Source organism: Oncorhynchus tshawytscha, linkage group LG02 (genome assembly GCF_018296145.1).
Source record: "Oncorhynchus tshawytscha isolate Ot180627B linkage group LG02, Otsh_v2.0, whole genome shotgun sequence".
In the NCBI taxonomy this organism is placed as follows: domain Eukaryota; kingdom Metazoa; phylum Chordata; class Actinopteri; order Salmoniformes; family Salmonidae; genus Oncorhynchus; species Oncorhynchus tshawytscha.
In genome coordinates this window covers 52059827-52074855 of record NC_056430.1, presented here as the reverse complement: position 1 = coordinate 52074855, position 15029 = coordinate 52059827, and the positions used below count along the sequence as shown (strand labels likewise).

General features: G+C 42.7%; 1 protein-coding gene across 3 annotated transcripts in view; it reads right to left on the bottom strand.

The window, feature by feature from the left end:
- LOC112267268 (TOX high mobility group box family member 2) overlaps positions 1 to 15029 on the bottom strand; it is a 137912-nt gene that overhangs the window by 63135 nt on the left and 59748 nt on the right. For all 3 annotated transcript variants that reach the window (XM_024445526.2, XM_024445539.2, XM_024445532.2), the window contains one exon: positions 4954 to 5013. In XM_024445526.2, the coding sequence (XP_024301294.1) occupies positions 4954 to 5013 (60 nt within the window). The remainder of the gene's footprint in view (positions 1 to 4953; positions 5014 to 15029) is intronic.

Sequence of the window (15029 nt, the reverse complement as noted above, 5' to 3'; positions counted from 1 at the left end):
GAGATAGACGGAGACAGAGAGAGCTAACTGGGGAGAGATAGACGGAGACAGAGAGAGCTAACTGGGGAGAGATAGACGGAGACAGAGAGAGCTAACTGGGGAGAGATAGACAGAGACAGAGAGAGCTAACTGGGGAGAGATAGACGGAGACAGAGAGAGCTAACTGGGGAGAGATAGACGGAGACAGAGAGATAGGTAAAAGGTGATACAGGGGAAGGATATAGAGAGAGAAAGGACAAGTCGAAGAGTGGGAAAGAGATAACTAGGGAGAGATAGAGGCAGAGCGCAAGGAGAGGGAAAGCTAACTGCGGAAAGATAAAATGAGATAGGGAGGGAGAGCAAGAGAAAAAGAGAAGACAGAAATAAATAAGGGCCAATAGCAAGAGAAGTTGAAATAGAGAAATAGAGAGAGAGAGCTATAGAGAAGTCAAATGTCTACTGTTTACTGATGTTCCTAGTCCTTCTGTCCCCAACCAAGGAGGGCATACAACAGTTTCTAGCACCTAGATCTTCCGCATAGATTCTGTCGGACCTGGGCCCTGACAGTAAATCTCAATAAGACAAAAATAATGGTGTTCCAAAAAAAATCCAGTTGCCAGGACCACAAATACAAATTCTATCTAGACACCATTGCCCTAGAGCACACAAAAAACTATACGTACCTCGGCCTAAACATCAGCGCCACAGGTAACTTCCACAAAGCTGTGAACGGTCTGAGAGACAAGGCAAGAAGGGCCTTCTGCGCCATCAAAAGGACCATCAAATTCGACATACCAATTAGGATCTGGCTAAAGATACGTGAATCAGTTATAGAACCCATTTCCCTTTATGGTTGTGAGGTCTGGGGTCCGCTCACCAACCAAGAATTCACAAATTGGGAAAAACACAAAATTGAGGTTCTGCATGCAGAATTCTGCAAAAATATCCTCTGTGTACAACGTAAAACACCAAACAATGCATGCAGACTAGAATTAGGCCGATACCGCTAATGATCAAAATCCAGAAAAGAGCTGTTGAATTTTACAACCACCTAAAAGGAAGCGATTCCCAAACCTTCCATAACAAAGCCATCACCTACAGAGAGATTAACCTGGAGAAGAGTCCCCTAAGCAAGCTGGTCCTGGGGCGCTGTTCACAAACAGTGCCCTAGGACTGTAACAAAATGAAACCCAACCAAATCATGAGAAAACAAAAAGAGAATTACTTTCAAAAAGAGAATTACTTTCAAAAAGAGAATTACTTTCAAAAAGAGAATTACTTTCAAAAAGAGAATTACTTTCAAAAAGAGAATTACTTTCAAAAAGAGAATTACTTTCAAAAAGAGAATTACTTTCAAAAAGAGAATTACTTTCAAAAAGAGAATTACTTTAACAAAAAAGAGCAATGGTAGAATGCTATTTGGCCTTAAACAGAGAGTACACCGTGGCAGAATACCTGACCACTGTGACTGAACCAAAAGGAAAGCTTTCACTATGTACAGACTCAGTGAGGATAGCCTTGCTATTGAGAGAGGCTGCCGTAGGCAGACCTGGTTCTCAAGAGAAGACACTGCCCACAAAATGAGGTGGAAACCGAGCTGCACTTCCTAACCTCCTACCAAATGTATGACCATTTTAGAGACACATATTTCCCTCAGATTACACAGACCCACAAAGAATTTGAAAACAAATCCAATTTTGATAAACTCCCATATCTGTTGGGTGAACTACCACAGTGTGTCATCAGAGCAGCAAGATGTGTGACCTGTTGCCACAAGAAGACCCATATTTATGTTTATTTATTTTCCCTTTAACTATTTGCACATCATTACAACACTGTATATAGGCATACGATGACATTTAAAATGTCTCTATTCCTTTGCAACTTTTGCGAGTGTAATGTTTATTGTTCATTTTTTATTGTTTATTTCACTTTAGTTTATTATCTATTTCACTTGCTTTGGCAATGTAAATGTATGTTTTCCATGTCAATAAAGCCCATTGAACTGAGAGAGAGAGAGAGAGAGAGAGAGAGAGAGAGAGAGAGAGAGAGAGAGAGAGAGAGAGAGAGAGAGAGAGAGAGATCTAACTGGGAGAGCGATAGCTATATAGTGAGAGTGAAAGAGCTATGCTCTCAGCTAACTGGGGTCAGGTCTATGCGCATGGGAACAGTGGACATGACAGAAGATCTGACCCCATTTCTTTATGACTCATCACAGTGATCGAACTGAAACCACCACCATAGATAGTGGAGATTACCGTGCCCGATTAGCCGAAGATACACGGGCATTACAGCGAGATGATCTAGGCAGTTTCAGGCAGTTTGGAGGCGTCGGTTCTTCCCCCCCACCAGAACCACTGACCCAAATGCATTTTAATATAGTAAAAAGGATAAAGGGTAAAAGAACATACCAGTAAAAGGAAATGCAACAGACAGATGATAGAGAAGTTGAAGCCAGGAGAGGATTGTGAATTTCTAATGGATATCAAAGTACAGAAACTGCCTCTCCAATAGAAATCCCCGATCACGCTTGTAGGTGACGTGATGGCGGCGTTGGCTAGCTAACCACATGTGCAGAAACACATCACCGGGTCTAACTGTCGTCTCGCGACTAACTGCGTATGTGCAGGCCGTCAAATCAAAGGCACTCCGTTGATATAAAGTTGTTTTGGATGAAAATGAAAACGTGTCAGTTTGTCACATTCACGAGGTTGGAGTAATAACATGTGATTTCCCCCCACCCCCTTTGTTGTTAACTTTCTCGAAATCTAAAGGCACAACCTAGATTTGAGCCAATGTCTTAAGTAGTTGAACTTCTCTCATTGACATCTCAGACCCCAAACCCCGGCCCGGTCTGCTTGGTCTGTTTTACAAGCGTCCCCAGACGTTTCACAATGTTGTGCCTCTGAGTTTAGAAACTCTGTGTGGATATGTTCTATATGTTGTGTTTCTAGGGTATGACCATCTCTATAAGTTAGAACAACAGTGCAGCGTGATCTGATAGAGATATTCTTGGCCCACTCAAGTGATTGCAATTGACAAGGACAAGTGCCTCTCCCTGCTTTGTATGGCAGTGAGGCTTACAACGAAATTCAACAAATCTCCCAGCTCAAACGCAACACCCATGTGTTTTAGCCCAGCTGCGTTCCAATGCACTATAGTACAGAGCATACGCTGATGCATTCAGTCCTGTGTTCTCATGAATCTCATTGGACCCAATTATGTAGGACCCCCTTTCACAAATTTTTTTATATTTTTTATTTATTTCACCTTTATTTAACCAGGTAGGCTAGTTGAGAACAAGTTCTCATTTACAACTGCGACCTGGCCAAGATAAAGCATAGCAGTGTGAGCAGACAACACAGAGTTACACATGGAATAAACAAATTAACAAGTCAATAACACAGTAGAAAACAAAGGGGGAGTCTATATACAATGTACAATGTGTGCAAAAGGCATGAGGAGGTAGACGAATAGTTACAATTTTGCAGATTAACACTGGAGTGATATATGATCAGATGGTCATGTACAGGTAGAGATATTGGTGTGCAAAAGAGCAGAAAAGTAAATAAATAAAAACAGTATGGGGATGAGGTAGGCGAAAATGGGTGGGCTATTTCCAATAGACTATGTACAGCTGCAGCGATCGGTTAGCTGCTCAGATAGCTGATGTTTGAAGTTGGTGAGGGAGATAAAAGTCTCCAACTTCAGCGATTTTGCAATAGTCACAGGCAGCAGAGTACTGGAACGAAAGGCGGCCAAATGAGGTGTTGGCTTTAGGGATGATCAGTGAGATACACCTGCTGGAGCGCGTGCTACGGATGGGTGTTGCCATCGTGACCAGTGAACTGAGATAAGGCGGAGCTTTACCTAGCATGGACTTGTAGATGACCTGGAGCCAGTGGGTCTGGCGAATGTAGCGAGGGCCAGCCGACTAGAGCATACAAGTCGCAGTGGTGGGTGGTATAAGGTGCTTTAGTGACAAAACGGATGGCACTGTGATATACTGCATCCAGTTTGCTGAGTAGAGTGTTGGAAGCCATTTTGTAGATGACATCGCCGAAGTCGAGGATTGGTAGGATAGTCAGTTTTACTAGGGTAAGCTTGGCGGCGTGAGTGAAGGAGGCTTTGTTGCGGAATAGAAAGCCGACTCTTGATTTGATTTTTGATTGGAGGTGTTTGATATGAGTCTGGAAGGAGAGTTTGCAGTCTAGCCAGACACCTAGGTACTTATAGATGTCCACATATTCAAGGTCGGAACCATCCAGGGTGGTGATGCTAGTCGGGCATGCGGGTGCAGGCAGCGATCGGTTGAAAAGCATGCATTTGGTTTTACTAGCGTTTAAGAGGAGTTGGAGGCCACGGAAGGAGTGTTGTATGGCATTGAAGCTTGTTTGGAGGTTAGATAGCACAGTGTCCAATGACGGGCCGATATATAGAATGGTGTCGTCTGCGTAGAGGTGGATCAGGGAATCGCCCGCAGCAAGAGCAACATCATTGATATACATTGAAATACAGTCCTCAAGGTCCCCAGCACTACTAGTTTGGTTTTCTTCGAATCGGGAACTGATTCAGACCTTGAACACTTTCGGGACAATTCAGAGTTGAGATAAGCGCGTGCAACTCAAGACTTTGGCGTGAATCAATACATTTATGTTAATGGGAGACAATGTGAGAATATGAGTTAAGCGTGATGATCTCAAGTCTAATTATTACCCAATCGGAGTGGAATCTCTGTCCATTTAATGACAATCGATTAATGAACTACCAGGTATGGATCAGAAAAAACAGCAAATGCCCTGTACTTTGAGGCTGTGATTTGAATAACCCTGAACGTAGAATAGTAGCTTTAGTTTCAGTCCACCGTGAGACCTTATCAAATCCGAGGCATGTCTGGTCATTTTCTAGTGTAGACATATATATAAAAAAAAGGAAGCAGGTGTTTCATCAACAAAAAGAACAATGCCAACTCACCTGATTTGGGGAGAGAAACTCCTGGTTATTTTCATTCATGTACATGTTGTCACCATCAAACTGTAAGGGAAAAACAGAGAAACAGAGTGGGATAGAAATCAGTCAGTTCATAGAAAGAAAATCAGTCAGCGCATAGAAAATCAGTCAGGGCACAGAAACCATTTTGAACGAGTCAAATTACTCCATAGTAGTCACCTTTAAACCACACTGGCTCAGTGGCTCTCGTGGATGTCAGTAATTACAGTTCATTAGAGCCCCATATAATTAGACCAGTCAGACTAGTGAAACTCACACTGCTCCGCTTGCCTGCAGCAACCCCAGTGTGTGTGTGTGTGTGTGTGTGTGTATGTGTATGTGTGTGTGTGTGTGTGTGTGTGTGTGTGTGTGTGTGTGTGTGTGTGTGTGTGTGTGTGTGTGTGTGTGTGCACGCGCGTGCTTGTGTCTGTGTGTGTATGTGTGTGATAAAGTGTATGTGTGTGTGCGAGCCTCAGTCCGTGTGTGTGTCAGACTCGGCTGTGACTTGGGCTGCCTTGTGTGTCACGCGAGGTGTTGATGAGGACGCCGGAGAGCTAATCATACCAGCACAAACACAACACAACACAAAACGGCAGTCAGTGCCCTACGGAGGCCAAGAGGGCACAACGGCCCTTTAGCACTTTCACACTCCGACAGAGAGAAAAAAAAGACCGCCAGAGAGAAGCCTCCATCGGGCCAGGGCCGGGTGGGCGAACAACAGCTTGCCCCTGAGCAAAGGGGGATGGCGGATGATTAGTGTGGTGGGTGGGGGAGGGCGTGAGAGGGGCAAGGGGGGTTATAGTGGAGGCCAATGGTGGCCGTTCTCGCTGTAGCGGTGATTAACACTCGGGTCACAGCCAGAGGTCGCGGCTTGGAATGCTTCACACTTCACAGAGGCCTCTCTGTTCTGTCTGCCACTAGTTGGCACTCGGCTTTTATGAGAAAGCAAAACACACGAGGGGAAGTCAGCCAAAAGGGCCTGTAGAGCTGCCACGGCTGTACAGTAAGGTCATTACATTCTGGTGGAGCAGTACTGTAGCGTAGATCTACACTGTTTTCAAACTGCGAAGAGATATAGGCTAAACAATGGAAGCTACTGTATAATGTAGAGGCTGAAAAACCACAGGCCAGTCCATAAGGATATTAGCCAAAGTTAAGCCTTTGAACCTGTAGAATTGATTCCAAAGTGGAGAGATGTAACAAACCATTCTTTAGTAATATAAACTGATATACTGACAGTAGGGGTGGGAAATATGTGCAATGGGCTTTACAGTACATGTATTCCAATGCTGTTCCATTTGACGTGCTGTCAAACCCACCATTGCTACTGTACGAGGCTAGATGACGGCAATAACTAGCACTATATCATTTGTCTCCCTACTTCTCATCACTCTCATATTCATCCTTTAGATAGACTCGATGCTTTCAGCATAATGAGTTCTCCTTGAGGGAACCATTAGTCTGTGGGCCACAATCATTGGATGATGGTTACACACTGCAAGTCAAATTAAATCAATTTCTTCAATTACATCGGTAAGAAGGGAGAAAAGGCCATGAGTGCTTCTGAGTTCTCAATCAGGAAATGAATGGAGAGCAAGGGTAGCAATGAGTAGTTATTGGTGTTTTCACACATGACATGGGTCCTCTCAGAGCAACTGGAGATTGTTTGTGATATTTATATACAGTGCATTCGGAAAGTATTCAGACCCCATCCCTTTTTCCACATTTTGTTACGTTACAGCCTTATTCTAAAATGGATTAAATCCTCCCCCCCCCTCATCAATCTACACACAAAACCCCATAATGACAAAGCACTTCTTTTTTTATGTTTGCTAATTTACCAAAAAAAAAACCTGAAATACCTTATTTACATTAGTATACAGACCCTTTGCTATGAGACTCGAAATTGAGCTCAGTTGTATCCTGTTTCTATTGACCATCATTGAGATGTTTCTACAACTTGATTGGAGCCCACCTGTGGTAAATTCAATTTATTGGACATGATTTGGAAAGGCACACACCTGTCTATATAAGGTCCTAATGTTGACAGTATTGTCTCAAGGCACAGATCTGGGGAAAGGTATGTCTGCAGCATTGAAGGTCCCCAAGAACACAGTGGCCTCCATCATTCTTAAATGTAAGAAATTTGGAACCACCAACACTCTCCCTAGAGCTGGCTAGCCGGCCAAACTGAGCAATCAGGGGAGAAGGGCCTTGGTCAGGGAGGTGACCAAGAACCCAATGGGCACTCTGACAGTGCTCCTCTGTGGAGATGAGAGAACCTGGGAGATGGGAGAACCTTCCAGAAGGACAACCATCTCTCAGCACTCCACCAATCAAGCCTCCAGCAGGTGTATCTCACTGATCATCCCTAAAGCCAACACCTCATTTGGCCGCCTTTCGTTCCAGTTCTCTGCTGCCTGTGACTGGAACGAATTGCAAAAATCGCTGAAGTTGGAGACTTTTATCTCCCTCACCAACTTCAAACATCTGCTATCTGAGCAGCTAACCGATCGCTGCAGCTGTACATAGTCTATCGGTAAATAGCCCACCCATTTTTACCTACCTCATCCCCATACTGTTTTTATTTATTTACTTTTCTGCTCTTTTGCACACCAATATCTCTACCTGTACATGACCATCTGATCATTTATCACTCCAGTGTTAATCTGCAAAATTGTAATTATTCGCCTACCTCCTCATGCCTTTTGCACACAATGTATATAGACTCCCCTTTTTTTCTACTGTTATTGACTTGTTAATTGTTTACTCCATGTGTAACTCTGTGTTGTCTGTTCACACTGCTATGCTTTATCTTGGCCAGGTCGCAGTTGCAAATGAGAACTTGTTCTCAACTAGCCTACCTGGTTAAATAAAGGTGAAATAAAAAAATAAAAAATAAAAAAGAGTGGGCAGACGGAAGCCACACCTCAGTAAAAGGCACATGACAGCTCGCTTGGAGTTTGCAAAAGGCACCTAAAGACTCTCAGACCATGAGAAACAAAATTCTCTGGTCTGATGAAACCAGTCAGAATCGAGGGAAAGATGAATGGAGCAAAGTACAGAGAGACCCTTGATGAAAACCTTCTCCAGAGCGCTCAGGACCTCAGAATGGGGTGAAGGTTCACCTTCCAACAGGACAACGACCCGAAGCACACAGCCAAAACAACGCAGGAGTGGCTTCGGGACAAGTCTCTGAGTGTCCTTGAGTGGCCCAGCCAGAGCATGGACTCTGGCGAGACCTGAAAATAGCTGTGCAGCGACACTCCCCATCCAACCTGACAGAGCCTGAGAGGGTCTGCAGAGAAGAATGGGAGACACTTTCCAAATACAGGTGTGTCATGCTTGTAGCGTCATACGCAAGAAGACTCGAGGCTGTAATCACTGGAAAATGTGATATCAGTTTTTTATTTGTTATAAAAATTAAAAATAAATTGAATTTTTAACGTAACAAAATGTAACGTAACAAAATGTGGAAAAATTATGTCAACACAAGTCTAACAATGCATTATAGCCGCATCACAACGAATTATACCTGGATGTTTTTTAGTTACTTTTTATCTATATACACAGGAAGTTTACATACACCTAAGCCAAATACAGGAAACTCAATTTTTCACAATTCCTGACATTTAATCCAAGTAAAAATTCCCTGTCAGTTAGGTTCACCACTTTATTTGAAGTATGTGAAATGTCAGATTAATAGTAGAGAGAATGATTTATTTCAGCTTTTATTTCTTTCATCACATCCCCAGTGGGTCAGAAGTTTACATACACTCAATTAGTATTTGGTAGCATTGCCTTTCAATTGTTTAACTTGGGTTAAATGTTTTGTGTAGCCTTCCACAAGCTTCCCACTATTATGGCCAATTATGGCCAAACAGTTCTATTTGTGTTTCGTCAGACCAGAGGACATTTCTCCAAAAAGTGCGATCCTTGTCCCCATGTGCATTTGCAAACCGTAGTCTTTGTTTTTTATGGCGATTTTGGAGCAGTGGCTTCTTCCTTGTTGAGCGGCCTTTCAGGTTATGTTAATATAGGACTCGTTTTACTGTTGATATCGATACTTTGTACTTATTTCCTCCAGCATCTTCACAAGGTCTGCTGTTGTTCTGGGATTGATTTGCACTTTCCACACCAAAGTACGTTCATCTCTAGGAGACAGACCGCGTCTCCTTCCTGAGCAGTTTGACGGCTGTGTGGTCCCATGGTGTTTATACTTGCATACTACTGTTTGTACAGATGAACGTGGTACCTTCAGGCATTTGGAAATTGCTCCCAAGGATGAAACAGACTTGTGGAGGTCTACAATTTTTGGCTGATTTCTTTTGATTTTCCCATGATGTCAAGCAAAGAGGCACTGAGTTTGAAGGTAGGCCTTGAAATACATCCACAGGTACACCTCCAATTGACTCAAATGATGTCAATTCTTCTCAAGCCATGACATCATTTTCTGGAATTTTCCAAGCTGTTTAAAGGCACAGTCAACTTACTTTATGTAAACCACTGAAATTGTAATACAGTGAATTATAAGTGAAATAATCTGTCTGTAAACAGTTGTTGGAAGAATTACTTGTGTTATGAACAAAGTAGATGTCCTAACTGACTTGCCAAAACTATAGTTTGTTAACAAGAATTTTGTGGAGTGGTTGAAAAACTAGTTTGAATGACTCCAACCTAAGTATATGTAAACTTCTGACTGCAACTGTATCAGTCCTATGACTTGAATGTGATTTGTGCCACAAATGCTAAAATGTTAGAATGTGGAAACAGTGCTAAGGAAATTAAACCAAAGCATGGCTTGCTGTCATACCTTGTCCATAGACTCAAAACCAATATTTAATCTTGTAATTTGGTTAACTATACTTTAAGTAAAGTGTTACCCACGTATAATCAATGTAATGGAATAATATAAAGTAACGCAATATGACAAAGGTTATTGTATTTTATTTTAAAGCTATAGTTTCTAGGGGGGGAGAGACAGAGATTGAGTGAGTGAGAAACAACAGAATGCTTGGTTAAAACCCAGAGCAGTGATGGTGAGGAGAGCTTGTTCAAACAACTGATACACATTTGACACCAAGCACTCCAGTTTGCCGAGCTAAAAAGCACATAGAGAGAGTAGCTATAAATAGGCAGCTGTTTGTGTAAACCCAAGCCACTGTCAGTTTGAAGTGCACACTAGCACTGAGGTTATGGAACAACAGTTGAACGCAACCTATCACACAGCTCCCAGCCACAAATGAGCATTCCAATCTATAGTAGTACATCAAAATGGCATACATGGACAGCACGGCAGCCAATACAAAAAGGCTCAACAAGATGGCCGCCAACCATGTGATGTAGACAATACTACACATCCATACAGGGCATACGTGTAGCTGCGGCAGCCACGTATGTTTTCATTTTAGACAGACTCTCTTTCGTGAGGCTCAAATGTGACTCCATGGTTTTCCACAGGGCACGTGACTAATCGCCTGTCAGTCAAAGTGCAAATAGGAACAGGCACCAGTCAAAATACCTGTGTCAGGACGCTGGTCATTAGAGCATTCAGAGGCTGGCAGATAGCACTGAAGGTCTGAGGGAATGGTCTGTTTTCAATGAAGCAGATATGGATCAGTTGACTGTGTGTGTTCCCTCTGCAGTATGTTTTCTCTGCTTTGCTGTGCGTGTGTGTGTTCTATGTTTGCCATCCTGTATATGCTGTTTGCTCTTATATATGTGTGTGTGTGTGTGTGTGTGTGTGTGTGTGTGTGTGTGTGTGTGTGTGTGTGTGTGTGTGTGTGTGTGTGTGTGTGTGTGTGTGTGTGTGTGTGTGTACTGTATATGTGTATTCACGCATCTGTGTGAACCGTGTGTCCTATTCAACACCACATGCAAAGACAACGTCCAATAAAGATAACAAATACAACTGTCATATTTGTTTTGCCATAAAAGACCTGAACTGCCACACCCCTTCCATCCCAGACCTGGGTTCAAATAGTATCTGAAATCATTTAGCTGGGCTTGATTAGCTTGCCTGGTGCAATGAAACCAATAGAACACTCATAACTGTGCAGCCCTGCCCAGTTGGCATTCCAGGCAACGCTAAAGAAATCACTGAAAGTATTTGAAAGATTTTAAATAGTCTTTGAACCCAGGTGTGTTCCACCCTACGATCCCATTCATCCTGGTGATAACGCCATACAGATGAAGTATGGTCTTCATTACGCCAAACTAAGACGTGGAGCCGCGCAACTCCGCTGAGGAGGAACATAATTGTTTTTTTTATCGACTGAAGGGGTAAGAAATGAATCGGAACAGCAGAAAACCCTCCGATGATAAACATTCAAACGTGGCCAAATGGGAGCGAGAGAAAGAGAGACATCAACACAAATCGTGCGTGAGCATGTAAAGCACCGAGAAACGGGAGAGAAATAGGAGAAATAGCTGCATTAGGCAGGGGATTGTGTTTAACCATCCGGTCCAATGGATCCCGGGTGACGCTCATTCTCTCTCTTATGATGAGCTTAATTGCTACTATCAGTGTTGTGATATAATATTAATCTAGGTTTAATGCTCCTTTTTACTGTCTTGTCAGTCACATGGAGGGTTTTCGAGAGGCCGGTCGTTCCTCAAATTACACCTCGACTGACTCGGCTCATAATGAGTACGATTTCTTTCTTCTTTTTTTACACAAGAAAGAATAAGAAAATAGGCCCCTTTATGTTGAAAATTAGAACATTTTCGAAAACCTGGATGATGAGTTATTGTGGAATGCAGTTTCTGTGGTCCATGTGAATGGGTGCTATTGAGTAGGTTTGGTGGTTTACTGGGTTACACTTGACCATGGGGTTGAAATGCATCGCTTCCGAGCAACATCCACGTATATCTCACCTCTGACCCTGTGTAGGTGTCGAGTTACAGATGGCCGAGCACAATCACGCCATTGTGCTCAATTGGACACAGTGAAAACAAAGCAAGTAACACATCATCAACCTTGAACCCAACCTACGCTTCGAAACATGGACTCATAAACCAGGTGGAATGGAAACAGAATTGAAACAGAATTACCATAAACATGCCATTTGTGTGCAAATAGATTGATCAGGCAGTCTCAAAACGTTGACACTGAACGTGCGTCCGAAACAAAACCTTCACTCGTACTTCAATCAGGCGCATAGCAACCTGCTTTTTTGAGGTATATCGAGTGTTTCATTAATTTACTCAGAAGGGGTGTTCATGGCTGAACTGTGGTGGACTGGTGTCTTGATATAAAGGCCACAAAACCAAGTCCCCGCGTCCTATATGGCACCCTATACCCTATATAGGCCATGGTCAAAAGTAGTGCACTAAATAGGGAATAGGGTGCCATTTGGATTCCATTAAATCTGTTAAACCAGCTTGCATTATATCATGCAAGGCACAATAGGAGAATTTCAAGGGCAGTCCCAAAGGAAGGCAACAAAGGCTCTCTCTCTTCAAGGGAATAGTCAAGAAATAGCCAAACCATATTTTGTACACTGTTCTGCTCCGTCTACAAGGCAAAGCGCAATTTCAGAAAACTCAAGTGGAAAAACATTAAGGGGTCATTGCGAGAGAAAGGAGAGAAAAGGGAAAAAGTTACTTAGATACCTGTTATTTTGCTTGAATGACTTTGACCAAAAAAAAGGGCCATCAATCACTTGAAGAGGAAGTCAAGGACTGCAACAAGATCAACATCTGGCATTCACATAATCATCTTCATGAGCGATCTGTTTGATGTTGGTTGATCATTTAATTTGATTCTAAGGTGATATATCACCTACAGAAAATACATCGTTTTAATCTACACAAACACCCAACTTTATTAATCTTCACAAACACCCAAATTGTCACGTCCTGACCTTAGTTCCTTTTTTATGTCTCTATTTTAGTTTGGTCAGGGCGTGAGTTGGGGTGGGCATTCTACGTTTTTGTTCTATGTTTTGTATTTCTGGTTTTGGCCTGGTATGGTTCCCAATCAGAGGCAGCTGTCAATCGTTGTCTCTGATTGAGAACCATACTTAGGTATCCTGTTTTCCCACTATGGGTTGTGGGTAGTTGTTTTACGTCTTTGTATTAGTTACCAGACGGAACTGTTTCGGTTGTTCTTTTTGTTTACTTTCTATTGTAGTGTTCAGTTCAGTTTAATAAAATGACGAACACTTACCACGCTGCATATTGGTCCGATCCTTCCTACTCCTCCTCTCAGAAGAGGAGGAATACGGTTACACAAATCTAACATTCAGTCTTGAAGAATAATTATATGAAACAGTATGATGCATGGAAATGCTCAAAATGCTAATTAGATACATAAAAAATACCCAAATCACCTACAAAATAAATCCATCATTAGTGCACTGTGTACCATCAAAATGCACTTCAAATGAAAGGTCTACAACAGAACTGTCCCACACTCTCTACATGTTCACCAGTTTACCAAAGCACCAACACCGTATTGTAATTTCAAAGCCTTATGCTGTACATCACAGCCTTTCTCAATACATATATAGCACTCTTGTCTTACCTAACACTCCTACATTTACATGGAAATGTATCCTACAGTACTGCACTCTCTTCCCTCTCTTATCAATAGGCCTCATAATTTTGCATTCAATGCTGCAGCGCTGCTGATTATTTCTCATCCAGCAGCCATCGCTGCCTGGCAATCAGGCCGAATGTTCTATTACCAATCTAATTGCACATTCCACCCTGACAAGGACTCATTAAGCCTTAATTACACACATGTTGTTTTCTACAAACATCTCCATTTGGGTTTCTTTTGCTTTGTAATTGTTCAGCAGGGACATCCATTTGAGATCTCACAGAGAGAGAGAGAGAGAGAGAGAGAGAGAGAGAGAGAGAGAGAGAGAGAGAGAGAGAGAGAGGGAGAGAGAGAGAGCGAGAGCTAGCTGCCTGGAACTAGGTCACGTATCATTATAAACAAGGCACAGTTTCTAAAATAATATACCCATCCAGTGGAAGTAATGCCAAACAAGTGAGCGAATGTGGAGCTCATGTAATATTTACAGAGCACTAATAGATAGATGGCAGGTCTTTTCGGAGCAGTATGCACCCCCCCCACACACACACACACATCTCTTTGCTACGGGTTGCTGCTTTTCATTTTCTCTCTCTCCTTTTCTTGCCATTTGAATTTCAGAGAAAGCCGACTACATTAATACATCTGGCAGAGGGGGAGGTGTTGGGCACCTCTCAGCTCTCTCTTTCTCTATCCTTGCTCTTCTCTCTCTCTCTCTCTCTCTCTCTCTCTATCTATCCATCTCGCTCTCCATCTCTCCCAACCCTGTCTTAGTCTTTCTAGCTCCCGTTCTCCCACTTTCTCTCTTACCCAATATCCTTTCTCTCCTCTCCCTTTCCCTCTCTCTTTCTATCCATCTCCCCATGTACTCCTTCTCTCTATATCTCTCTCTTTCTCCATCTGTCTTTCCCTCCCCATCTCACTTCCTCTCTCCTGGCTGCATGGTTTTGGCTGTGATGTTTTTTTCACACGTTTGTTACATTTCAGCGGCGGAAAGTGGGCCTTAATCCAGAGTCTTTGAGGCGTGAGCAATGATATTACTGAGGAGAATCGCGCTTAAAGACTTCTTAAAAAAATTCCAGCTGGTGCTGTAAAGTCATTGAAGCGCTTGTCAGGCACACGGCCCAAAACACCAGCCTCTCTGTAGCCTACTGTGCTGGGATTTCAATGTTTGGCTGGCTCTACTAGGGGGGATTGACTGGGAACACTGGTATGGCTCTTCTGCTAGCTTCCGCTAGCTTCCGATAGTCAGTTTAATGTGTCTTACTGTGGTGTTGGGATCTCTTTAAAGCACTGTGGTGCTTTCTGTGTGATGCAGACCTGGGCTCGAATAGTGTAACAAGTATTTCAAATACTGTAAGCCTTTGCTCTAGCCTGCCTGGAGTGGCGGATGGGTGGGGTTTGCAATTTTGGGATTATGTAATTGGTCCATTAAGCCACGCAATTGTAATCAAGTACAGATAAAGTATATACAATTATTTTAAATAGTATTTGAACCCAGGTCTGTGACACTATGCTA